Raw genomic sequence first — 26944 nt, forward strand, 5'->3', positions numbered from 1 at the left:
TTTTACCATCTGAGTTGTACTTACGGGACAAAACCAATTCAACTTTTTAACATTGTGATTCACAAGGACATGACACTTTATGTTTTTAAATAAGAATAGTTAGCTTGTGTCAAAAAAAAAAAAAAAAAAGAATAGTTAGGATTCATGACTTGATAGTTACTAATTCTATCTGGTAATTGTAATTAAATTAATCATATATTTATGGTCTAGTGCCTCTTGTGTCCCCTAAATAATCAATAACATGATATCCTCCTCTCCTTAAAAAAAATGACAAGAAACTGAAATCTATCCAACTCAATACGATTTCGTATAATATGACAAATCCAAAGAGTTAGTTAAAGGCTAGTACAAGAGCTTCCTATTTTTATTTACATAAAAATTAGAACTAAATTCACATCTTTACATTTTGTGTAATAAGCAACACTAAAAAATATGGTATCACTGCCTATTTGGACTTACCACTGCTCTGGTTTCCTTGTGACTTTGATTTGTTCTCAATTTTCTTTAAGGAAACTTCTGGTCTAGATTCTTCATTTTCAAATGGTAAAACTGTTACTGGTGCAGCAGGAACTGCATGCCACCGATCTCTTAACATTTTCATGAATTTCTTAACCATTTCTCTCCGAAACTCAAGCTCCCGTGTAAACATATCAAAGAGAAGAAAGGAAAGAATGTACTTGAATGGAACAGTGAAGAGAATGGCTGACCAAGTTAACATCAGCACAGCAACCTCAGTTGTTATCTGACAAAGGATTAGATCAAATAAAAATCCACTTAAGAACATAATAATATGAAGATGTTTAAATGAATGTTATATAACTAAATCTCTCATTAACCATGTGTGATATTATAATACCTGTGGATTGCCAGAAAGTAAAATTGAACGTATTTTGAGTAGCGAGACATTCACTTTCTGTGTCATATTCTCAACGTCACGCATGGCATCTTTTACAGCAATGATCTTTTGTATAGTATTTGATGGTGGCTGATCACGTATTGTGACTCCACCAAAAAATCGTCCAAGGCGGCCTTGCTCCTTAAGACCCCTTATTGTCAGCATTCCAACAGCCGTGATCATCAGCATCACTGGAAACGTATATGACAGCAAGTTTCTGGAAAGGCAAATATACATCACCTCAAAAATCAATTAACAAGGTGCTCAGAAACAACTGGGTCCGGCATCAATTACTTGAAAATCAAAATTTTAAATATGTTCTATGAGAAATTTTGAGAAGAAAATAAACCTTGAAAATGAGAAAACTAATTACCAAAATGAATTAAGAAATAATTAAAAAAACAACCTTAGAAAAAAGTAATGTTATTTTTCAAAGGCAATCAGAGAAAAATGAGGTGTGGATTTACCTAAAAATCATTGTATAGGCAAGTCCAAGAAACCCAATAGTCAGGTGTGGTTCCTCCCAGTGCCTTAGCTTTTCAAAGTTTTTGACAGTTAAGGTGATAGGAAATATTAGCTCCTGCACAGAAACAGTATTACTGTTTAAGACCGTATGACTTTTGGGACCCAAACAAATGAAAAAAATCAGATTAGAAATAGAATTGATCAAGGTTTTCTCATGATTTACTACCATAGCTAGCATGACCAAATGTAAATTTTCATAACTGATTTTTCACCGACTAGTTTTCCGTTATTGCATCACAAGTTAAAACTATTATTTAGTGGAAAAGAGAATAGGAAGTCCAAATCACCAGAAAATGAGCAATATAACAAATGCATGCTTACATTACTCGTTTAGATAGTACTTTAAATGGTTCCATAATCATAGTCTAACTAACAGTTACTCAAAATCATTAGAGGAACACAAAATCAAGGAAAAATCCCAACCTTGAAAAGATCAATGTTGCTGGGTATGCCTTTCAGTGTTGCAGCATCAATGGTGGCTTGAGTCTTCTCCACAACCTGGGTCTTTTGTTTGCTTGTTTTGGCTGCTCTTTCAGTGAGTGATAGGTCAGCCACAACATGATTCTTACCTAATACTAAACCTTTTGTTGAAGTGTTCTTCCAAAAACTAGTAGAAGTGCTAGACCCCCAAGATGGAGATTTCATCCACTTCTGCAAGTAGACACTTCCATCGATGTCAAGAACATGGTTATAGCTGTCATCTATTTCATTAGAAGGTCGATTTTCTGGCTTATTGCGCGTGTTCATAAATCCTGTAACTAGTTGACTTCCCCAATAATTAACAGCTAAAGTTTGGAGGACAATATCACCGTTTGGTGCATTCTGTAAATATGAGAACTGAACGAGCTTGGTAGGATCGTCAAGCAACTTCCGCAAATGTTGAAGGGCCTGGAGTCTAGCTATACCATTAATGGCACTGGCTGTTGCTCTTTGCTTTCCTTTACGAGCCCCGTAAACATTAGGTCCATACTCTTCAGCTCCATACTCATGCATGAACTTGTGTAAAGCAATGACTTCGCTGATCAATGCATGCCAAACATCCCTCCTCATCTCACCTCCCAAGTCGATGAATTCCAGCACCCACCAATTCGACCTAAGTTTGAATGCAAGTAAAAATAGAAAAACAGATTATTTAAAGTTGATGAAATGCAGCAAAGAGCAACATAGAAAAGTGGAGGACAAATATTGCGGGATCTAAATACATGGTGAATGCTTGCTAAAGTAATGATTTATGTTATTCACTTATAGTTATCAGATCAAACAATAACTAAAGCCTTGATAAAAAGAAAACACTGAAAGACTAGTGGTGATACATACATAAGCAAATTTGTCGGTGTGGCAAAATGATACTAAATGAATAGATGAGGTGTCAATGCTACAGCTCAAGATTCAAATTTAATACATTATAAATTAACTAATTGGAAAATTTTGAATCAAACAATTGTGTTTACTGTCAAAGTAAGAAAATATATGATAAACATAGTCTATCAAAATTTACTATAAACCATAATCATATCCCAACCAGAACATGAGCGCACATGGTTAGATTAGATCATCAAAATTTCTTACAATGTATATCACAAATCTAAGACAATAAAACTTATAAAGAATGCTTGAAGAAGCTTACGCACTCTGAACCAGAAGAAATAGAAACAGCAGAGTCAAAAAGTGAAGACCCTAAAGGCCCAACTTTTGCCTTCTCTACCTGCAGTCCATCATATGTAAGATCCAATCTCATGGCTCTCTTATTTCCCAATAAGCCAGCTGCCTAGAACATGGATACAATCAATCATTATTTACAGTTGAATAACTTGCAATGGTTAATTATGAAAATATGGAATGTTCTCAAAACTCAAAAGACCACTAAAGAACTAAATGTGCTAATTGTTAAAATCACATCATTTCAGTCATGTAATATACTTGCTCGTATACAGAATTAAATTATAAAGAGTGGTAATAGTGTGCTGTGCTTAGCATACAGAAATCCATTTGCCTTGTATTGCTATAGATAAAATCCCATAACCTGTGAGATACCATATATGAACATTTAATGGAATTATACCTCAAAATAGATTGCTTTATCAGTAAGAGTGAGTTTGCCAGGCCATGCCATATTATTCTCCCATTTCAGAACAGGCTGCTTATTGTTGGAACCAATGCATAAGATTTTCTCCGCATCAATTTGAGGAAACTCTGGAATCTGATATGACCTATGTTCTCGACGTACTCTACAGTAATATCAGTACAAATTCAGCAGGAAAATCTATAGAACCAGAGACAGACTGGTTAGGTATTCTGAAAGCATTCCAGCACAATCAAATGATGAGCATAACTTCAGAACATGTTCTCATGACAAAATTTTAATCCCCTTGTCATGTAAAATAGTAAAAGGAATAATTCTTTCAAAAACTAAGGCCTGTTTACTTTCGGAAAACATTTTCTATTTTCACTTTCTAAAAGTTAAGTTTATTTTAAATTGCTAACAAGGAGATGAAAAACTAATGTAATAAACAATTGTGATAGAGAGAACATGGAAAACAATCTAGAAAGAATGCATTTTCAGGAAATGAAAATAATGTTGACATTTTCGAAAAAATTTCTGATCTATTTTCCAAAATTGCAACAGAAAATTATGTGAAAAATGTTGGATCTATATTCTCTTATGTGTATTTTAGTTGAAGTGAAAATGAAAACAGAAATATGGGAGGAATACGGCCCTAACTATCCAGATAAAGTGGGAACACCTAGCAAACTAGAAGCATTTGAAACTGGCAAATCATCATACACCATTAATATATCTTTAACTTAGGGATCGGAAACACATGTTGCTTGGATGTTTTCTCCTATAGCCATTATAATATCATCAACAAAAAGATAATCATTATTAGAAACTCACTTGACAAACTCATGAATGTAAGCTAGCCACGTGCCCATAGAAATGCCCTTTTGATCACCAGCAAGAGCCTTAAAAAGATTGTGCACTGTGGGGCGGTCAACCACACCAGAGACTGCAGGAGCAATACGAACAAAAGCCTCCTCGGTGACCAGTTTACTCTGCAAAGTTCCCAAACTGATCTCTCAAAATCATAAAGATAAAAGAACTAAATTCAATAATACAATTATGGCGAAAATTATAACAGGAAACCCTTGTATCATAATATCAAGAAACTCCAATTCTCTATCAGAACATCAGTGGTTGAATTTGACTGATGACTTTTTTTCGGTACTACAACAACAAGGGGACAACATCCGAATTTTAAGTGACCTACTCTCCAGTAGACACATTCAGTCTACTACTCTTAAAAGTTTAAACATTGTATTACTAATCATTGGACAAACGATGGGTTGTAGAGGGTGAATTCCCAACTAACAAAAAAATCACTCTTTGCACATCTCCTGCATCCAATCAGATGTGTATTCACATGCTCGTAGAGTGGCTGAATTAAATTCATAAAGGAGAGAAGTGAACCTGTAAAGAAGCTTTCTCTGCATTGCTGGAAATGAAATTAGTGTAAGGATTTTCCCAAGCAAGCATGGTTATGAATATCAGCCTTTGGAAAGCAGGATCCTATAAACATGTCCAAGAGCAATAAGCAGCATTAAAATGTTAACCGTAAACTTTATATGGAAAATGATTAAATGGAAAACCAAGAAATACCAAGTGCAAGTTTGATTAAACCACAATGAACTTATACAAATCAATACAGAAAATGAACATGGTTTTCAATATAGCATCCAAAGAACAGTATTCAATACCTGGAGAGAAGGATGAATATCGGAGTCGTCCCTTGACAAAAATCTAAAGCAGCAGTATTCAACCAAATTACGGGCATCACTATATACAGTTTCTGGAACAAGTGTTTCGAAAATATTCTTCATTTTCTTCCCAGTCAATCCACTCATCCTGCATATCTTATTTCCAAAAAGTCAAATAATAGTATCTGTATCAGGTTGATAGGCATAAATGTCAGCAACAAATACAAAAAGACAAGGCCATCGTTAAGGGAGTTTCCAGGATTCAGATTTCAATTGATATTAAATTAACAAAGCCAACTTAGTCATAGCTAGCACAACAAGAATCATAAATATCGTATTTTTGAATTGAAGCCATCAACTTGTGAAGAGAACACAAGAAATTATCAGAATCTACATAGAAACATTTCAATGCCTTCTCTTACTACATCGTTTTTATTGTAGCATTGGGAGTAAATAATTGTATTGTGCATTACAAGGGCCAAAGTTCAAACAGTATGTAATACAACACTTCTATTATATCTTGAATTTGTTAATATATTATCCATTTGGTGTATGCACTGGCCCAAGTAGCAATATAGAAGAACTACACCCAACAAAATAAAAGTTGAATGATGCACATATTGTAATTCACCTGCTGAATTGCTCAATGCATATAACAGCAGCCAAAGAAAGAGTCCCATATGGCGTTCTGCGGTTAACTGTTTGCTCTACCATAAATATATCTTCCATAACTTGAAATCCGGGATCTTTTTCCGGATCAGTCTTCTTAATTTGGCCGGGTTTTGGAAGCGGAGAAGTTACTTCATTCAAAAAGTTTTGGGTCCTCGACATCAATACATTCAATCTTTCTTGGATAGAACCTTTGAAAAAGAAGTTAAAAGTTAAAAATTAGAAGAAATAGCCAAGAAAAGAGACAACAAAAGAAAGACTTAGACACTACACAATTTTAGGAAATACTATATTTACAATCCCCTTCTAATACATAAGCTAAAAAACAGAAAGTATTAAGGCCTTGTTTGGATAAAAAGTTATAGCATACACACTTATCATATAAGTACTTATGAATAAGCTATTTCTAGTACAAAAGATAAAACAAAGTCAAATTGTTAACTTATATAAGCTATAAGTTGTTTTCATAAGTCATACTGAAAAGCTTAGGGAATAAGCTGAAATCAGCTTATGGATATGTCATATGTTTTCATGTAAGCTGAAAAAATTATGGACATTCATATGTTTTCAAGTCAGCTTTTCCATAAAGCTCTCCTATATAATCTCACAAAGGGCTTATATGTCAATAGATAAGTTCAAATAAGTCAATCCAAAAAGACACAATTTTTATAATCCAAAATACAAATCCTACTTTCTCCTTTGAGTAACAAGTGATAATTAGGAGAATTTAGAACTTAACTATAATTTACATTAACAATAAGTGACATTCAAAAATTAAACAAGGCTAGACTAATGGTAGCTTCTCAAGGTGTTTCATTTCATGCTTATTTAACTAATGGTAGCCTCTAAAACATGATCATATATAAGGGAAAATTTGCTATAATAAACAACAATAAAAAATTCATTTTTTTTTACCACAACTACTAATATTTATAATAATTTCATTAGAAACACACACATCTAATAACTGAAATAAATAAGTGATTATCCCCCCCCCAAAAAAAAAAACTTAAAAAGTAAAGGGAAAAAAGAGTAATCATACTAGCACTAAGGTCATTGAGCTTCCATTTATCACCCAAAGACTTGAATGGAAATTTTTGCTGAGATAGTATTCTTCTAGAATGCTTTCTGTAACAAGAAATGACATGATAACTGGGTGTCTTCAACTGAGTCATGGGAAACTTTGGTCCCATTCTTCTTCTTCTACTACCTTTTTCACTTGTTGATTATTCAAGATTCAGTTTAAGCTTTTGCTTAGAGTTCATAGCAGAAGCTCAAGTAAAAATCAATAAAAAGCTAGAAAGAAAGAATAAAAAAACACTCTTGTTCATATGAGAGAGAGAGAGAGAGAGAGATAGAGTATTATTTGCACTTATCGTGTGTGTGTTTAGATTTAGGTGAGAGAGCCACCGAAGCAAGCAAATGTGAAGGTGGCATTGCACGTGCCAAAACACACACTAATGACTAATAAAGTCAGTTGATTGAACCAATTAAGTGGTCATTAGCGTTTAGGAAGATCACGGTTGGATCTCCCGCAACTATAATCGGATGAAGATTGGAAAAATAATAATAAAATTAGTTGATTGAACTTCCCTTCGGAAGTTTGTGTAGAGTTTTTAGTTTTTTGGGAACCTTATACCTATTTGTTGGCCATGATGGAGATTGTGGTTCACAATTTTAGTCTTTGGATACACATTGAAAAATACTGGTCGGCAATGGAGTTTATGGTACACAGTTTTAAATATTTCATACCAAAATAATTCTTATATATTATATATCTACTCTCTACTGTTTTAATATAAAAAATATTTTATTTTTTTATATTTATTGGATAGCTGATATATCTTTTCCTTAGTTTCTGATCAAATGGTATATAAATAACGAATCTATATACCAGTAAGTAATTATGTTGATGGTGGTGGGGTGATAGTGCCAAGTACGATTTGAATGATCCGATTTCAAATTAACAATATAGATTATTTTTTTGCGTTAAACCCCGATTGAAATTCAACCGTAAATCTCGATCACCATTTATCATCTTATGTCCATTCTCTCATGCTATCATTATATTTTTCTCTCTTCTGTTTTTTTTTTTTTTTTAACTTTATGGTTCAATTTACCATTACATTAAGAAAATGAAAGAGGGATGCACAAAAATAATTTCAAGTTAAATCTTATATGTTCCAATCTATTGAATAAAATCTCAATCATTAACCAATAATAAATTGGTCCATGTGAGATTTTGATCTCCTTAAACATGTGGTTGGCGGTTCGATTCCTAACTCATGCGTTCCGAGAAAATTTGGTTGGGCCACCTTGCGGCACCTTGTGTGGCCACAAGTTCCCCGGTATAGTATGAATCTAACTGTGAAAATTTGGGTGGAACGTACTGGACACTGGACACTGGACACCCACATCCCCCCATGTCATGTGTGGAAATGAAAACTTTTTATGAAACCAAACCAATAATTAAAGGTGGAGGTGGGAACTTAGTTAGAGTAAAAGCAACGCTTTAAACTCATCCCATGGCCTTATCTTCTTCTACTTCATTCCTTTCACTTCTCAACACCACTGATTATTCTTCTTCACCACTTCTCAAACCACCACTACTCCATTTCCATTCTTCTTCTTCTCCTCACTTCCCAACCAGACCACCCTTAATCCACCACAATCACAACCAAGTTGCTACTATCTCTCATAAATGGAGAACAAATGTTTCATTTTTTCCTGCTTTTTTAAAGAAAGGCAAAGATGCAAATACCATCAAAGAAGAACTTCTCGAAGCCATTGAACCTCTTGATAGAGGAGCTGATGCCACTCCTGAAGACCAACAAAGGGTTGATCAGGTTGGTTGCCTTTTATTATATGCTTTGCTTTCTGCAACTTTTTGAAGTTCATCCATGCATTTTTATTCTTCATTCATTCATTCATGGAATTCATTCATTTTCAATTAAATAGATTGCACGCAAACTTGAAGCAGTTAATCCAACAAAGGAGCCACTCAAATCTAGTTTACTGGACGGAAAATGGGAGCTTATATACACTACCTCTCAGTCTATTTTGCAAACTCAGGTAAACTATTTTTATTTTTTCCTTACCATATATGTAGGCCTTGTTTGGATAAATAGTTTAATTAAGCGTTTATGCTATAAGAGTTTACTGTATAAGTGCTTATGTATAACTTATTTCTATAAGTAGATAAGCTCAAAACCCACTTGGGTTGGTCTGGTGGTATTGGCTTGGGACCTGGGAGTGTGCTCCTCCTTGAGGTCTCAGGTTTGATTCTCTCTGGTGCCAATTTGGGTGGGCTTAATTTAGCTTCTTCAAAAAAAAAAAAAAAGTAGATAAGCTCAAATAAGTCAATCCAGATAGATCATAATTCCTTTTTGGTTTTATATCTGTATCGCGCTCATAAATCATTCGATATATGTTAGGCATTATATGATGCATCTAATGTTTGTGAGCATATATTGCATGTTGTTTACTTCTATCCGCCATTGCTCCTTTGTTGTGTGTTAGATTTCATATGAAAAATGTAAGCAGCTACATAACATTTATATGCTACTATATCCACTCATTTGACTACCCATCTAGATTGATCAATGCTGCTAGTGGCTTTTATAGGTTTTTTATTTATACTCATATAATGAAGGAAATGCTAGCTCAATGTCTATTTCTTTTACAGCAGAACTTGACTTATATCGTAAGTCTTAACAACCTTTCTCTAATTCCTAGGTTATATATTTTGCTTTTGTTATTCCCTTTCATTTTTGTGAGATTAGAGGATTCTTCAATAGATTTAGAAAAGGAAAGAAAAAAAGAGATTTAGTTTATTAAGCCTCGCTGTTAACAATACTTTATACTTGTATTACACAAAATACATACTAAAAATCACATTTAGAATAAAAAAACAGTAAGCTCGTAATTTCATAAAAACTGGTTGGTTTGATTTTTTTTACTCTGTTTCGGTTTTGTGAGCTAACTTTCTGGTCTTCGGGCTCGCCTGTTTAAGACTTCATTTAAATTTTAAACATGCCTCCTAAACTACGATCTAGCCTGGTACATTTTGGCAGTGTTACTTTTATATGTTCCTCTCTTAGATAAACTGATAATGAATGAAGTTAAAGGATTGCTTAGTTGCCTTTTTGGTTTTCATCTCTTAGATAATGACAGTGTACTAACATTTTCAAAAACTGTAATGACAGAGGCCAAAGTTTTTGAGATCAGTTACAAATTATCAAGCAATCAATGCCGATACTCTCAGGGCCCAAAACATGGAATCTAGGCCATTCTTCAACCAGGTAACACTAAGTGAAATTGAGATAAGTTCTCACCATTTATGTGTTCTCGCTCTAACATTTGCATGTGTAAATGAATCAATATATTGTGTAGGTGACAGCAGATTTAACACCTCTTAATGCAAGAAAAGTGGCTGTGAAATTCGACACCTTCAAAATTGCAGGCTTCGTGAGTATTCAGATCGAGTCTCAATAATCATCATTGAAATCAAATTTTGAAATGTTTCTAGATGAGGTGGCTTAGGAACCTCTAATTCTAATTATCTTACAAGATCCAGCAAAATGTTACATTTGCAGATACCTGTTAAGGCTCCTGATACAGCTCGCGGTTCACTGGAAATAACATATTTGGATGAAGAACTGAGGTGAGTCGCACGTTATTCTTGTATGTTTATAAACTGCATTAGACCTTGTGTACCTAATCTCAACTTTAAATTGATTTACTATCACCATGTGGTATATATATATATAGATATTATCAAGTACTTGTTTTCATACTTTCTCATTTTGACAGGGTATCAAGAGGTGACAAAGGAAACTTGTTCATCTTGAAAATGGTGGATCCATCTTACCGGGTTCCTGCATGATATGTTGTCACTATATACTATATATAGATAGCGCCTTATTGCCATCGTGTTTTCTTCTTTCTGAAGTTGGAACTTATACTAGCAAGCCAATGTGTAACCACTATTCAAGGCAAGCTAACTTGAAGCATTTTGGAACTGTGCTTTCTGTACAAAGTTTCTAGGTAAATTGAAATAGTGTGAATCAATATAATAATGTAATGCATCTTTCTTTTCCTTGAATGTGGAAAACTGATTTAAAAGTTGTTCGAAAGTCTTTACGTATTGATATGAATATATTATCAGCTAAAGCTTTGTTCTGAAGGCATGGAATGATTGAGAAACATTTATCTATCTTAGACACTTGTTAATATAGTCTTTGTTAAAATTGATGAAAGCAACGTAAATGCCTAGACGAAGCTGTCAATAAGTTTTGTTGCAAATTGTATTATCGTTTATTTTACTGAGATGTACCAAAGCGAATGAATTCCACTCTACTTTCGCAGCGATCTTCTCCAACATTATTTCTCACAACTTTTATCTTGCCATTTTATGTTCCTTGTAAACTCTGTTAGATCAAATCCTCTCTTCGTCGTCAATGGCAAACAACATCAACGGTTCTAACAGCAGAAATGGAATCACAGATCCAACTCAAGACACTTATTCAGTGAATTTTGTTGCAGTGTCATGGCAACTCGATGGATTGAACTACCTATAGATTGGACAATCCTAATGCAGAAGAACTAGAATGAAGAGTCGCGCATGCGTCAGCTTATTATAGTTCAATGTTTACATAAGAGTAATGTGACAAATGTTAATAGTTAGTTAGTTGTTATTTTGTTAGTTTTATAGTTGAAACATGGTGTGCATGATCATATGATATTGAAAGATCAAAACTTGGGTATGTAAACTGGCTAGATCAAAACAACCTAATAAAAGATGAAAAATGATATTGAAAGACTATATCATACACCTAATACATGGTCTTCTTCTTAACCATAACTCGAACTTGGGTTCTCCCGAACGATTCCTTCTAGGGGGAGCTCATTAACCAAAAATAGTCATTTTAAATAAAATTGAAATCTCACTATAATGTATTTCAAGTTCAAGGACAATCTAAATTAAATTCTTTTTCTTCTATAAAAAAAAAAAATAGTATGTGAGTTGGCTCGCACAGATACGCGCGAAACGGTGTACTTCCAAACTACCTACCAAAAAGGTCATTATGTTGACCACATGTACGAAACACGCGCTCTTGTATAGTACAATAGACAGCGTATCTGAATATGAATTAACTTCTTATCGATAAGTGAATCAAATCATTAGTAACTAATAGTAATCAAATTTGTATCATATTTTCCTTATAAAACTAGTAAGAGATTCGTGCGATAGAACGAGTCGTAAGGTTACGCCGATATTTATAGAAGTTACACTTTGCCAATTAAATGCAATCTAACACACGCCATATTTCATTTGTCTGATTTTTGCCAAATTTGCACATGTTAAAAAGTTTAAAATAGTAAGTTTGTACTGGAGGTTGTGTATTTTATATTAAACGCATAACTTTTTAGTAAATAATTGTTATTTTTTCAATAAATTGTTACAACTTTTGGTTGCTTTAACATGTGCAATATTGTACAAGTTAGACAAACCCGAAAAATAATCAACTTATGAAAAAAGTTTGATTTTTGAACTTACTAAGTATTTCTTGTTTAAAATCTTGTGATCTGAATAAATTGTTTCGTACTTCGACTATAAAATATAGGGATTTGGTCTATAAATACTCCAACCTTGGTGTTAAGAAATCCCACATTGGATGTTCCGTGAAAAAAAAAAAACCAACATCGGATGTAAGTTGGTCTGAAAAATGGTTTTTTAAGTAAGAGAGAATCTTCACCCTACAAGTCGGTTTTGTAAGGATAAGTTAGATCTAATACCCAATTATAAGACTTGGTCTATAAATACTCCAACCTTGAATGAATTTATTTTAGTCAATAATGGATAACAATAGTCTCAATTAAATCCCTCAATTAAATAGAAGTTGATGACATTTTCCGTGCTAGTCTATTAGGGTAACTTTCAAGTTTCTTCAAATCTATAGTTGTGAGCTTTCTTAAATAAAGTTGAATCTATTACACCAACCACACGAATGAAACACATGCTCTTGTATAATACAATATATAGCGTATTTGAATACGGATTAACTCTTTACCGACAAGTGAATCAAATTATCAAATTATTATTAGTAAAAAATAGTAGTCAAATTTGTATCATATTTTCGAGTTTACGCACTGTCAGTGTAAATTAATTTTACATTGATAACTAATAAGAATGAAACATTCTTTCACATCATATTAAGAAAATGAGGTTTAGTAGAGTATTGTGACGGAAAACATGATTAATATTAGTTGATAGTGTAAAATTATTTTACTCTGTGAGTGCATTTTTTTTTTCTTCATATTTTCCTTGTAAAATTAATGTCACCATATATGTTTTAAATAAAGTGCATGTGTAAAAATGAAATAATTAACTCATCTTTCCACAAATTGACCGATAAAAAAGAAGTCTCTTTGTCTATAGGTTTGTTTGTTGTGTTGTGTGCGCGTGTAATAATGAAATGAAATGAAATTGAATTCAAACAAATTTGAAATGAAATATCTAAAACATAAACGCGGGCTCTTTTTCAATTCTCCAAAATTTTCATTTTAGATCCAAAACCCTCACATATTTATAATCTCACATTTCTCTCTCAATCACATAGATAGGGTTATTCATAATAACCCTATACCCTCAATTTCCAGATCTTCAATCTCTTCTCATCAATTCATCATGTGTAAGCACTTTCTCTTACTCTCAATTATCCTTCTTAGCTCAATTCACTCACAATTAATTCAACATTTTCATGTATTTATTTATTTGCATGCAATTTTTAGATTTCGTTTCATTGTTAACTCGAATTGTGATATGATATGGTGATTAGATCTTAATTGGGTTTATCTAATTGTGTTGTGTGTGTTTTAATTTGTTTTCCATATTTCATAATCTGGGTTTTATTTTTCAATCTAAGATTATTTTGAATCTAATTAGTTGCTAACAATGCTAAGCTAATGGTATTTAAGAATGATTTTTTGAGCTTCTTTTGTAGAGAATTCATGATAATTGTAATGTAAGTACTTTAGCTTAATTGGTTATTTTCAATTCAGAGTTGGCATTAGGGGGTGTTAATTTGTAGGGTAATTTGAAGAAATTGTAGCTAATCTCAAAAGGGGTTATGGGTTTTTTGTATGTGTGATAACTGAGACAATTAGAGGAATGAAATGTTTGAATTAGTTTGTGAGAATAAGATGAATTGTGGTTTTCAGATTCTTCTAATACTTGTGTTTGACAGCACCGATTTCTTTATTTATATATTGCCAATTTGGAAATATGTTTTTTGATCTGTCTCCACATCGACAAACTATTTAAGCACAAAAGAAATGAGAGCTAAACTGAAAAGAGGTTATGGGACTTGGGACTTGTGATAGAGGAATGAAATGTTTCAATTAGTTTATGAGAGTTATATGATTTTAGTTTTTCAGGTTTTTCTAATACTTGTGATTCACGGAACCGATTTTAACTTTAATTTGTACTCGTTATTCATATATTGCTAATATGGAAAGATGTTATTTGATTTGTTCGCATACTGACAACTATTCTTTTTTATTCTTGTTCTCAGCAATTGAATTGCTTCCCGATGGGGTACTTCAATTTATATTGTCGCATATCAATAATGGCCGTGATGTTGCATATTGCAATTGTGTTTCTAAGAGATGGAAGAACTCTATGGCTTATATCAAAAGTCTTTATTTTACTCGCAATGCATTTGACAACCCTTCTCACAATGAAAATGCTGACATGATTGTGAAAAGAATGGTATCGGCAGTTGAGCGTTTAGAAGAGTTAGTTGTTTACTGTCCTTTCTCCCAATCTGGTCTTGCTTCTTGGCTATCACTTGCAGGTCCATCTCTTTCTCATCTCGAGCTTCGAATGGACAACCTTGGCGACAATACGATTAGACATGAATGCCCGTCAAAATTGGACTGTGTTGGTGCAGCAATGAATTTGAAAACCCTAAAACTGTGGGGTGTCTTGATTGAATGTACCCCTAAGTGGGATGTGTTCCATAACCTTAGGATCCTTGAAGTTGTTGGGGCAAGATTGGAGGATGCTGCAGTGAATGCAGTGATTCAGGCATGTCCAAATCTGACAAGGCTGCTACTGCTTGGATGTGAAGGCGTCCATTCAATTTCAATCAACTTGCCATATCTAGAGCAGTGTAAGCTGGATTTTTATGGCCTCGGGAACTGCACGCTTACACTAATCTCCCCTAAAATTGAATCTCTTGAGGTACAAGGCTGTAGTGTGATTAAGGTTCCTGAAACCAATCATTTGAAGAATCTTTCAATTTCTAATAGCGGAGGTAGTTGAATGTTAAAGTGATTCTTATACTTTCATATTTCTTATTGGATTTTTTATTTTATTTCTCCCATGTAATATATTACAAAATTATTGGCTTTGTGAGCTCAATTTTGCTTCCTTTCTTGTTAATTGCTTCCAGGGAGAGTATACATGGTTGATTTTGGAAACCTGGAAGCCCTGGAGTTCCTATCGATGCGGGGGATACAGTGGTGCTGGGCTGCAATATGTCAAATGCTGAAATTGGCAAGCGATGTGAAACATCTTTACATGAAGGTTGAATTCACTGGGAACTATGATGCTCTTCAACCCTTTCCAGAGATTGATTTTGTTGATTTCTTCAATAGCCATCCCAAGCTCCGCAAGTTTGACATCCATGGAGCCATGTTTGCAGCACTATGCCAGAAGAATAGTCTAAAACATGTAAGTTTATGTTTGGAAACTTAATTTCTTGCATTTCAATGTATTTAATAACCGTGATTTCAAGAAATCTACAAACTGTAGCTTTTGGAAGGACTGCTCTTGATTTTATTTTTTTTTAAAACGCCCAATGTTAGTAATTAATATTGTTAGTTATTGTTCATTTTTTGTGAGAACCAAACCCCCGACCTTCTCATCACTCCACCCCAACCACCAAATTGTCGTTATATCTCCTGACTGTTATTGGAATTGAAATCACTGCAAAAACAGACTTGAAGCTCATAATAACTTTGATCTTATGAATCTGCTTGATCCGTTCTATAACATTTTATCTAAACAAGGTATCCATTTACTTTGTAGGTTGATTCTGAATTTGTGATTCCATGTTTGGAGGAGGTCTATATCACTGTGAGATCACCATTAAATGCTGAACAAAAAATGAGTACTCTTGAATCCTTGTTGAAGTATGGGAAAAATCTAAGGACCATGGTTATCAAGATTCTTCAGATGAAGGGTTCACATAACAGTGCTGATGACTTTTTTGATGAGATTTGCCGGTTTAGATACATGCACCGTGAGATTATTCGAATAGAATAAAATTTGATGCATTTTTTATTACAGGACATTTCTTTCTGATTTCCAGTTTCAGCTGAACTTCTTAATTGATCATGGCTTTCCCTTTGTGGAGCTAATTTATTGTTTTGAACATTTAAAATTTTATAATCTCTTTTTATCTAATTTAGAGAATGAAGGGTTTACCTCATCTCCCATGATTGTCAAAAGCACAGTGAAACAATGTTGCGAAAATTATGTTACACTGATTCCTTGCATACAATCAAGCTTATTCAGGAGGAGGACCAAAAGAATCAAAGGTTTGGTTATGACAATGTGCTGATCAAGAATATGTTACCGAGTCTGTGCTCATTGTGTAGACTTCCTAGCAAAGATGGGTGCCGAAAGCAATGTTCCTTTGGTGATTGTTGATTCACCTTCTACAGAGATGGATGGCTTATTGCTTGCTGATGCCATGGGCACAAGTTGGTGAGGCATTGAGCCCTAATTTCTCTTTGTCATGTTTTTTTTACCTTGTTTGTAATAAAGAAATTGAGTTTAAATTTAAACTTGATGTCATTTATTTTATACCATAGTTCAATGTTGGAAACAGATCATCTGCTACATGCAGCTCCCTGCAGTTGCAACTTATTTTAATCCTTATTTTTGGACCATAGCTTTAAATCGCTGCCGTTTTCTTATTTTAACTATTGCTCCTCTTTAATTAATGTTTTTATGTTGGGGATTAGTTTTAACTAGTTAGTACCAAAACCTCTCTAGTCTCTAGTACTTTTTTTTTGGTACAATTAGTCTCTAGTACTTTAGTTTGCTTGATTGGTTTTTTCTTGTATTGGGATATTTCTAACTTTCCAAACACTCATTCAACACCTTATTGCTCCCCTTTAGTGTTTCTTTTTGTTATGGGGTTAGTTTTAACTAGCTGGTTCCCAAAACCTCTCTAGTACTTTAGTTCTAAGTTTCCAAACACTCATTCAACACTTTATCACTCCCCTTTACTGTCTATTTTGTTTTGTTGGGGAATTAGTTTTAACTAGTTAGTTACCAAAACCTCTCTTGTACCTCCTCTTGTACTTTAGTTTACTTGATCGGTTGAAAGTGGGTTAGACCATCTTTATTTAATGGTAGTACTATTTTAATAAGAGTATCTATTAGATACTATCAGTAGAACAAAATACATTTGAGCATCTAATAGATAATACTTCTTATATAAGCGCTCTTTCTTTCCTCATTAAAATATCAGACCGCTATTTATCACAAAGTAATGTTAAATGAGATTTTCAAAATGTGGGTATAAGGACCAATTATTTTTTTTTTAAATAACTTTTTTTATAGATCGCAATTTGACAGAAAAAACGGGTGGTTTGTTAGTGTTACAGTGTTAATCTTAGTTTTCGTTACTGAGTCTTTCGTTATAAGAAGCATTATTCTTAAAATATGTATTTGTGGGAATCACTTATAAAAATGTAGAGTTATTAGTAGAATCTATTTAGAACTTTTTAATACATGATGAGTTGGAGAGAGATTGAATATTTGAAAAATTAGTGCTAATTTTGGTATTGCATCTGAAATTGCAAGGGTTGCAAAATCAAATTGGGGGAAAATTCTCAAAATCTAGGTTTAAGAAATTGAATTGCTCTGCATTTTTTGGATGGGTGTAAATATTGATTCTTTGTGGAAAAACTATTGTAGAATAGGTAAGCATGTGATTATTTTCCAAACTCAAAGGTTTAACCTTTTCCCTCAAGTAACATCCTTTTTTTGGCTTTCTCCCTCAAGTAACATCCATTTTTTTTCCAAACTCAAAGGTTTAACCTTTTCCCCAAATTGGCAAGCCTTTTACCAACCTCTAAAGGTAGTGTTTCCGATTCCACATTTGTCTGCATCAAACAAACCCTAATACTAACTTGTCTATAAGTCCAACCACAAAAATTGAACAAAAGAGAGAGAGAGAAGAGAATATAGCATTGAAAAAGAGGCAGAAAATCAAAATCACTCAATCTCTACAAATCATCAAAACACCAACACCGCTATATATTTATAAAAAATATAAATTGTGAGTTAAAATATATATATAGATATATATATATATATATATATATATATATATATATATATGGGGTTTTCTAACTTAGACCCTAGTTAGGTCTAAGTTAGCAAGGTGCACCTTTTCAATTGGACCAAAATACCCATTCTTTTAATTTTTGAAAGAATAGAGCAACAGGGGCATTTCTGTAATTTTACATAAAAAAAAAATACTGACACGCGCCCCCACCTTCTTAAAAATTAATAGACGTGGATCCAGTGTCGCACGCGTACGGAAGGATCATGGTTACAGACCGTTGATTTCCATCAGACAGCCAAGATGTGATCTCATTAAGGCTGTCTGATTGATCAGACAGCCCAGATCATCCTACCATCTTGTCTGCGCCACACTAGATTATAAGCTGGAGAGAGAAAATTTTACTTTTGAAAAAGGCAGCCACGTGTCAGCATATGAATGGGTCTGCGTGATTTTTTCCATTTTATGCTTTAAACTCGATTATTTCGTCGTAAATTAATTTTTTATTTTTTAATTTTTATACCAAAATTCATATTTTTTTTTTCTCTACAAATAGAGACTTGGTTTGTTTGATTTGGACACCGAAAAAAAAACGCAATTTTTCACTACTTTAAACTCGATTATTTCGTCGTAAATTAATTTTTTATTTTTTATTTTTTATACCAAAATTCATAATTTTTTTTCCTACAAATAGAGATTTGGTTCGTTCGATTTGGACACCGAAAAAAAAAACGCAATTTTTCACTACCTTAAATGAGATAAAACGATAATTAAAAACTAATGTTTGCTGAAACCATTTATCTGGTACAATGGTTTCAGAGAGTTGTAATCTGAAACCATTTTGCTGGTAGAATGGTTTCAGTAAGTTGATTATTAGTTATTTGTTTCTGAAACCATTTAGCTTGTAGAATGGTTGCACATAGTTGTATTCTGAAACCATTTTACTGGTAGAATGGTTTCAGTGAGTAATTTATTAATTGTGTTTGCTTCTGAAACCATTTATCTGGTACAATGGTTTCAGAGAGTTGTAATCTGAAACCATTTTGCTGGTAGAATGGTTTCAGTAAGTAGATTATTAGTTATTTGCTTCTGAAACCATTTACCTTGTAGAATGGTTGCACATAGTTGTATTCTGAAACCATTTTACTGGTAGAATGGTTTCAGTGAGTAATTTATTAATTGTGTTTGCTTCTGAAACCATTTATCTGGTAGAATGGTTTCAGAGAGTTGTAAACTGAAACCATTTTGCTGGTAAAATGGTTTCAGTAAGTTGATTATTAGTTATTTGCTTCTGAAACCATTTAGCTTGTAGAATGGTTTCAGAGATTTGTACTCCGAAACCATTTTTCTGGTAGAATGGTTTCAGTGAGTTGATGTAAGGTAGTGAAAAATGAGATTAAGGTAGTGAAAAATTGGGTTTTTTTTTTCTGTGTCCAAATCAAACGAACCAAGTCTCTATTTGTAGAGAAAAAAAAATTATGAATTTTGGTATAAAAAATAAAAAATAAAAAATTAATTTACGACGAAATAATCGAGTTTAAAGTAGTGAAAAATTGCGTTTTTTTTTCGGTGTCCAAATCAAACAAACCAAGTCTCTATTTGTAGAGAAAAAAAAATTATGAATTTTGGTATAAAAATTAAAAAATAAAAAATTAATTTACGACGAAATAATCGAGTTTAAAGTATAAAATGAAAAAAATCACGCAGACCCAATAATAGCGTGACACGTGGCTGCCTTTTTCAAAAGCAAAGTTTCTCTCTCCTCCCATCCTGTCCACCACGCGCACCTGTCGGCGCGTGTCATGCACGCGCGTGATTTTTGTCCTGTAATCGCGTGACACGTGTCCTGGGGGGGAAAAAGAAGTGGGGGCGCGTGTACTGTTGCATAAAATTACAGAAATGCCCCTGTTGCTCTATTCTTCCAAAAAATTAAAAAATGGGTATTTTTGTCCAACTCAAAAGGTGCACCTTGCTAATTTAGACCCAACTGGGTCTAAGTTAGCAGCCCCCTATATATATATATATATATATATATATATATATATATATAAATCTAAGTTGAGCAAATTATTTTTTGAAAAATGCTTTAAAACAAGTTATGATAATATTTTACCTTTATATATCTATTTAATATCGAAAAAATAAAAAATATTGTAGTCAAAATGTAATGTCTTCAATCCCTCCATTGATCAATATTGTTGTTTTGACACATCTTTAACACTTGTAGATTTGTCTGATATGTGTCTAATGAAAGTATAAGCAAAGAAAAAACAATTTTTTTGGGACACTTGTCAGATACGTGTTGTATGAGTGTTTTACAAGTGTCGGACACCGATTAAATGAGTATCGAGCAAGTAAAGAAAAAAGAAGGACTTTACTAAACAATGACACACTCCCAAAAACAATTTCAGAAGCTTAGAACTTATTTTTATTAGCTAACGGCTTATTTTGACTTAAGTGATTCACTGGTGGACCATTAAAATATAATCATTAGATGTCATCAATGGCTTAGATTAAAAAAGAGAACATGTCCAATTGATTCTATCATATCTCCTCTTCTTCATCCCCCGTGGTGCTGCTCCAACATCTATATTTGACGGCGGCCACCTCGTCGGTGGCTTGGCTTCCATTCGTTCACAGTTCACACATTTACCGTTTCAGTTTTTTATCTTAACCGTTCCAGTAAAAATTAGAAGATATAATTGACCGTTTCAGGTTTTTAAAATATTTGTCTTAGATTAAAAGTTTGATTACGTTTTGTGTGTCTTTAACTTATTTTTAATAAAAAAAATTTGGGTAGATTTTCTTTGGTCAAGTAGTTGCTAAAAACTCTCACCATTAAAGTAGATAAGTGGAATGACCGGAGTTCGAACCTCAATCCCCTATATATATAATCCAATGCCAACTATACTAAACTCACAAAACATTGGGTAGATTTAAAAGGTGTTATTTTGATTCTTTAACCTTACTTTGTTACCTTACATTGATTTTTTATGTGAAAAATGCATAAAAGTTGTTAATAAGAAATTATGCGATATTGTCCTGTGAACTTAACTTAATTGATAGGACATTACATTATATATGCAGGGGAGTCGGGGTTCGAATCTCGGTCATCCCACTTATCTATCTTAAATGTGAAATTTCTAGCCACTAAACAACTTGACAAAAAAAAAATGACGCGACATCTGATGTGTCCTCACTATAAACTAAGTTAGAATGAATCTTAAAATTCTCCTCTTCAAATCCTAGAGTTTATACCTCCAAATTTGCTTCAAATTTATGTAACTAAAAACCAAAATCAGGGAGGTCATGCTTCTTTGTTCTCCTGTCCCAAAGTTTGAAGGAGATGTGGCTCAAAAAAAATTGAACTGTGAATCCAACCAATGACGCAAAATATGTTGTGAACACATTGCCTTTCTTGATGATTGAAAAGATAATTTACCTTGGCAATTTACATAACTAAATTTAAATTATTATAGTAATGCCGTTTGTCTGTGTTAATACTTACCTAATATTCAGCCTGAAACGCATTTAGTGTAGAAACAATTTAACAATCTGTCTTATTGACATAAAAAATGTATTTTATTATCATTGATCATCTTACCCACTTTAATGCCTTATATCAAAATTTGTGGATAAAAGTTGGAAAAACTCTTGCAAAATACATGTATATAAATTTCTTTTTGCTACATGTGAAGAAGTAGTAAAGGTGATAAAAATATTCCAAGTCATCAAATTTCATCTTTAAATTTGAACAAGCACTCTAGCAGCATCTAAATAAGCTTCTTCTTCTGGAAGTATCTTTTCAAATGACACAACTGCAAAACTGAAACTGCAATGCAGATTCCCAAGGACATAATACTAAACCATGCCACTCTTGCATTTGTTGTTTCACTCACTGTCCTCATCTCTGCTTCCCTGATAAATATCCCAAAAAATAAAGGATTGTTATATCATAAAGTTAGGATCAAGTGCAATAGAGTTTACTCCATCTAGTTTCATATATAAGCAAATATTTTTTTTTTCTTCAGGTTCATTGAATAATTGATGTATCTGGTTCATATCATAGACGAGATACATCAGTTATTCAATTAACCTGAAAAATGAATATTTGCTTATATATGAAATCGAAGGGAGTACTTTGAGGAAGAGGGTAGTTTGCTATTGACATAATTAAAATTACCTGCCCTTAAGATAAATCAAATTCTCATGGATGGCTTCCACTGATCCTTCCAGCTTTCTCAACTCAAGCTCTACTCCCTAAACATCAATCACATTTGTCAGATATGTGTTATTTGAACATTAAAATACAGACAATGTATGGAACACTGTGTATATTTATCTAGATCCCTCTCTTACTTTTTATTGTTTACAACTTGCACGCAATCAAAAAATACACATAAAAATCAAATGACACCGTATTTGACATCAAATTTTTTATGTCAAAAAATCATTTATCTTTCTACTGGCATAAGCGCAGCTGGTGAAAGCAACTGACAAGGCCTCAAATGAAGAATATAAAGCAAAAACAAGACATTTCGATCGGGCACGTAATAGGCCATTGAGTAAATGTCAATCCTTGAGAAGCAGTACTCAAAAGTTGTACAATACATTCATGAGCATGTTACTAAATATATGTGTGATTAAAATGTTTACCTCAATCTTCTCTTTTCTAGCAACAGAATCCCAATCTTTGGCTGCAACTCCAATTTTCCAATCAAGGTTCAAATTGACATCTCCAGCTACACCTCCATGGTGGTTATCAACCCAGAAGCATGCAAGGTAGTTACCACTCTCTTGAGTTGTAAAGGCAAAATTACCAACTGTAGCATTCTCATTATGGTGAAGATTGTTTCCATATGGTGATGTCACCTAAACAAAACAAGTTACATACATCCATTAATCTAGAAGAAATAGATAATTTTAACGTTTGAATGTCTCAAGGTTGTCTGTCACTCACACCACGGTTAAAGTAACAACAAATCAGATTATCTAATTTGTGTTGATCACATATACATACATCCATCAATCATCCAAACTATGCTCAAATATACATGATATTCATTAATCTCCATTTGTCAATGGATGGTTAATAAGTTGTGATACCTTGTTATATTCATTAATCATCCACTAAACATAATTAATCACATATTTCAATTCCGTTAATCATCTAAGTTGTTGTCGAAATTTTTTGTCAAAATAACAAAGCTCTATTTTAATAATCGAGGAACAACTAAGACAACACCTCAATTTTGTCCTTAAAGTAATCATATAATACAATCACGATTTATATGTAAGACAAGCCCACAATGTAAAATAATCGATCCACGTGATCTTATTTTTTTGTTACCATGATATTGTTACAAAGTTTTCACCGCCGTTAGCGATGACTAATCTCTGTCGGAGAACTTGTAAGGCACACAAGATGGGTTCTTCCCTCCCACCTGAATTTTCTTCAGGAATCGAACCCCTAACCACATGCATAAATGACCAATACCTTTATCACTTGGACCAATTCATTGTTGGTCAATCACGCATAACATTATTCTACCATCAAAACATCTTCAGAAACAAATTCCCAAACACATAATCAGAATAAAACCATTCATTCTCTAAAATTATCAATCGGTCACACCTTTAATCAATGTAACATAAATATCCAATCCTATAATTTATCAAAAAAAACAGCATTATACATGCATATGTGAATACAAATACAATTGGCCTTCCTTAAAAAAAAAAATAAAAAAATACAATTGGCCTAAATTGATCAAACCCTAAAATCTAAGAACAACCCATGAAATAAAATTGAAAAGGGTGATAGAATTAAGGGAAAAAAATGTACCTTGACAGCAACAGTGGGGTGGCTTGATTGATCAAATTGAAGAACAACATAATCAGCCAAAACAACAACGTTATGTTGAATTTCTTCAGAAACACATTTGGTACCTGAGGCAGGTAAAGAGATCCATATAGCCTGTGAAATTGAGAAGAAACAGAAAATCAAGAATGCCAAAAATATAGATGAAGCTTTGTTCTTCCCCATAACACCTTCACCGTTTTTTTTTTCTTTTAATTTTTTTTATAAGATTTTCTCTCTAATTTATTATTATGTTTATGTACATGCACGATGTTTAATCTAATTATCAATGTTAAGATTTGATTTTATTTTGATTTGAATTCTATCGATAAGACCAAGAGACCAAAAACAACATCTCTCTCTCTCTGCCTCCTACAATTTATGTTTTTCCCTTCTTGTTCCTATGACTATCTTTTTGTTGTTTCCTTTTCTATATTTATTTTGTTTTTTATCCATTAAAATATAGTATATTTTTATTAAAAAAATCTATAAAATATTATTTTTTTTTGTGTATTTTTAATTAATTAATTAATTGCTTTGGTCAAACAAATTTAATGATTTTATTGAAATTTAATTTCATGAAACGCGAAAGCATAACGAATCCATGCTCACTTCACCGTAACTGCTTTTTGCATTTTGAAACTAAATAAAGATTCAAGTATATCATAATCAAAACTAGGCATGGCAATAAAACTCATACTCACGGGTATCTGCCTAAACCATACCCGTTTTGACGGGGAAAACTCAAGTTAACTGAGTTTGGGTTCGGGTTTGGGTTTTTCCCGATTTCAAAATATGGGTTTGAGGCGGGTAATGGGTACATTGATACCCACCCCGAAACCGTCTTCGAACCCGCCCCGCTTATATTAATAATTAGATTTCACCTATTTTAAATTAGAAACGCTTAAACAATCTCTTAAATTACATTCATATATTTATTTTTTATTTTAAATTTGAGTATTAAACAAACCATTTTCTCTATTTTTTTTTCTTTATTTTAAAAAATATTATTGAGAGAAAATAATTTTAGACATTTAACTTTTTCTTAATAAAAAAAATACTAAAACACAATCTAAATTCATGTGGAAAGAGGTATAATGGGGATACCCGAAACTCGATGGAGATACCCGATCTCGTTGGGTATGAGTTTGGGGTTATCATTTTTATCCCCGCTCGAATTTGGGATGAGTTTGGGGAAACCTGGACCTTATGGATTTGGGTTTGAGGAGGACAAAATCCGTCCCCGCCTCCCATTGCCATGCCATCAAGAGTGGTACAAAATTGGACAATTAAAAAAAAAAAAACGGAGGGAGTATAAAATTCTCCAAATCCTTTTACAATTTACAAAGACTCCAACCTGCAACATGCACACGCCAAAATCTTTGTTCGGGGACAACTCAACATGCTTGGATCCTAAATCCCAAGCTCCCCATAGTTCTTCCACCTCTACACTACAGTTTGTCTAGTCCTTTAGCGAAGCCACTAATTCAATATATATCTTTTACATTTATACTTCTTTTTATAAGAGAACTAATTAAAATACATTAGTTAATTTAAAAAATATTATGTAAAAGACAGCCTTAGGCTATGTTTGAATTGATGGTAAAGGATGAAATGGAATGGAATGAAGTGGTAACTAACTAAGTTTCATTGTTTGGATTTGTAAAAAATGAATGGAGTGAAATGGAACACAATGGAACTCATTCCATCCCATACCATTCAATCTTCTAATTTTCTTTCCCTTCCAAATTGGGGTGTATGCAATGGAATGAATATTTATATAATATAGCCAAACAATGGAATGATATCTTTACTCCATTCCGCTTCATTCCACTCCATTCCATTATGTTTCATTCCGCTCCATTCCATTTTGTACCACCAATCCAAACATAGCCTTAAAGTTAACTATAAGTAATTACTATTTGGTCTGAGTTTATTTTAAACATATTTACGCTTCAAAAGTTTGAAGTTGTTAGGCCATTTCGAACTCCTGCTCACTCATTTGTGTGTATGGATTTATCATGACTTTGTTATTTCATCTATCTACCAAACAAAATCTACGCTTCAAAAGTAAATTCTTTTTCTGCTTAAAAAAAGTCAATTTTTTTTTCAATTTATTTAATTTTAGAATTAAAGGAGTGCCATAATTAATAAGGAGCTTTAAAACTAACAACTCAATTCTCTAGAGTCTAGACAAATCACGTATGTTCAATGCTTTAATGAAATCCAAACTATGATCAAAGTTAAATTGAATCATGAATTAAGTAAGTCGCATATATAATTGTGTGACCCGTTGCTTTAACATGCATTCCAATGTCATTATTTTACCCTAACTAAGGTGCAAAAAGTCCACAATATTCCATCTATATTTTTTTGAGAATTATTATGAGGACATCAAAATTTCAAAGCAACGGGCCCACTCTACCACTACGATTAAGATTCCACAACTATAAAGATAAGAAAAAGCCATCTTCCAAATGCAACATAATAATAGAGAGGAAAAAACAAGGTGATTATTCCATACCTTTCTATGTAAAATGATGAATGAATGAATAAGAAGTGAATAAACTTCAACGGTTCAATTCTAAGTCCTTTTCACATCAAAATGAAGTTTTTCTAAGTCATACAACGGTTAGTTCATCAAAGTGAACAGCATGTCACTATAGTGGATCTTTTATACTGATTTTTAACCACAAACTTAATCAACCTATAAATCCAATGCTAACTATAAAAAGCTAACAAAAACAAAAAAATATTGTGCTGCACTAGAAGTTTCATTTATATACACCATTAGAGTGCGTTTGGTTTGCGAAAAAACAGGGGACTGGACTTGACAACTTTTATTGTACTTTGTTTGATTTGAAATTGGTT

The 26944-nt window shown here is 32.9% G+C and overlaps 4 protein-coding genes across 5 annotated transcripts; 2 read left to right on the top strand and 2 right to left on the bottom strand.

Moving 5' to 3' along the window:
* Positions 1-286: 286 nt before the first annotated feature.
* On the bottom strand, positions 287-7578 carry LOC123910703. 2 transcript variants are annotated; one of them, XM_045961890.1, is made up of 11 exons: positions 6888-7578; positions 5808-6036; positions 5177-5324; positions 4890-4988; positions 4317-4474; positions 3483-3648; positions 3052-3188; positions 1844-2513; positions 1363-1475; positions 857-1112; positions 287-742 (listed from the first exon to the last, which is right to left on the bottom strand). In XM_045961890.1, exons 1-11 carry the CDS (start codon positions 7036-7038, stop codon positions 446-448), a joined length of 2424 nt encoding a protein of 807 aa, XP_045817846.1. In that variant the 5' UTR covers positions 7039-7578; the 3' UTR covers positions 287-445. The 2 variants fall into 2 exon arrangements, with proteins under 2 accessions (XP_045817846.1, XP_045817847.1); XM_045961891.1 differs by lacking the exon at positions 6888-7578 and having other exon boundaries at positions 5177-5332; positions 5808-5945.
* A 276-nt stretch (positions 7579-7854) lies between these two features.
* LOC123910704 (probable plastid-lipid-associated protein 4, chloroplastic) lies at positions 7855-11081 on the top strand. The gene is made up of 6 exons (XM_045961892.1): positions 7855-8691; positions 8804-8917; positions 10051-10146; positions 10238-10312; positions 10441-10508; positions 10658-11081. Exons 1-6 carry the CDS (start codon positions 8371-8373, stop codon positions 10728-10730), a joined length of 747 nt encoding a protein of 248 aa, XP_045817848.1. The 5' UTR covers positions 7855-8370; the 3' UTR covers positions 10731-11081.
* Positions 11082-13299: 2218 nt separating this feature from the next.
* On the top strand, positions 13300-16757 carry LOC123910705 (F-box protein At1g10780-like). Its single transcript, XM_045961893.1, has 4 exons — positions 13300-13539; positions 14422-15165; positions 15304-15584; positions 15942-16757. Exons 1-4 carry the CDS (start codon positions 13536-13538, stop codon positions 16176-16178), a joined length of 1266 nt encoding a protein of 421 aa, XP_045817849.1. The 5' UTR covers positions 13300-13535; the 3' UTR covers positions 16179-16757.
* Positions 16758-21826: 5069 nt separating this feature from the next.
* Positions 21827-24455, bottom strand: LOC123910706 (transmembrane emp24 domain-containing protein p24delta4-like). Its single transcript, XM_045961894.1, has 4 exons — positions 24059-24455; positions 22870-23085; positions 22397-22473; positions 21827-22131 (listed from the first exon to the last, which is right to left on the bottom strand). The coding sequence occupies exons 1-4, from the start codon at positions 24257-24259 to the stop codon at positions 21987-21989; spliced, it is 639 nt and encodes a 212-aa protein (XP_045817850.1). The 5' UTR covers positions 24260-24455; the 3' UTR covers positions 21827-21986.
* Between the last annotated feature and the right edge of the window lie 2489 nt (positions 24456-26944).

Source organism: Trifolium pratense, linkage group LG2 (genome assembly GCF_020283565.1).
Source record: "Trifolium pratense cultivar HEN17-A07 linkage group LG2, ARS_RC_1.1, whole genome shotgun sequence".
Taxonomy (NCBI): domain Eukaryota; kingdom Viridiplantae; phylum Streptophyta; class Magnoliopsida; order Fabales; family Fabaceae; genus Trifolium; species Trifolium pratense.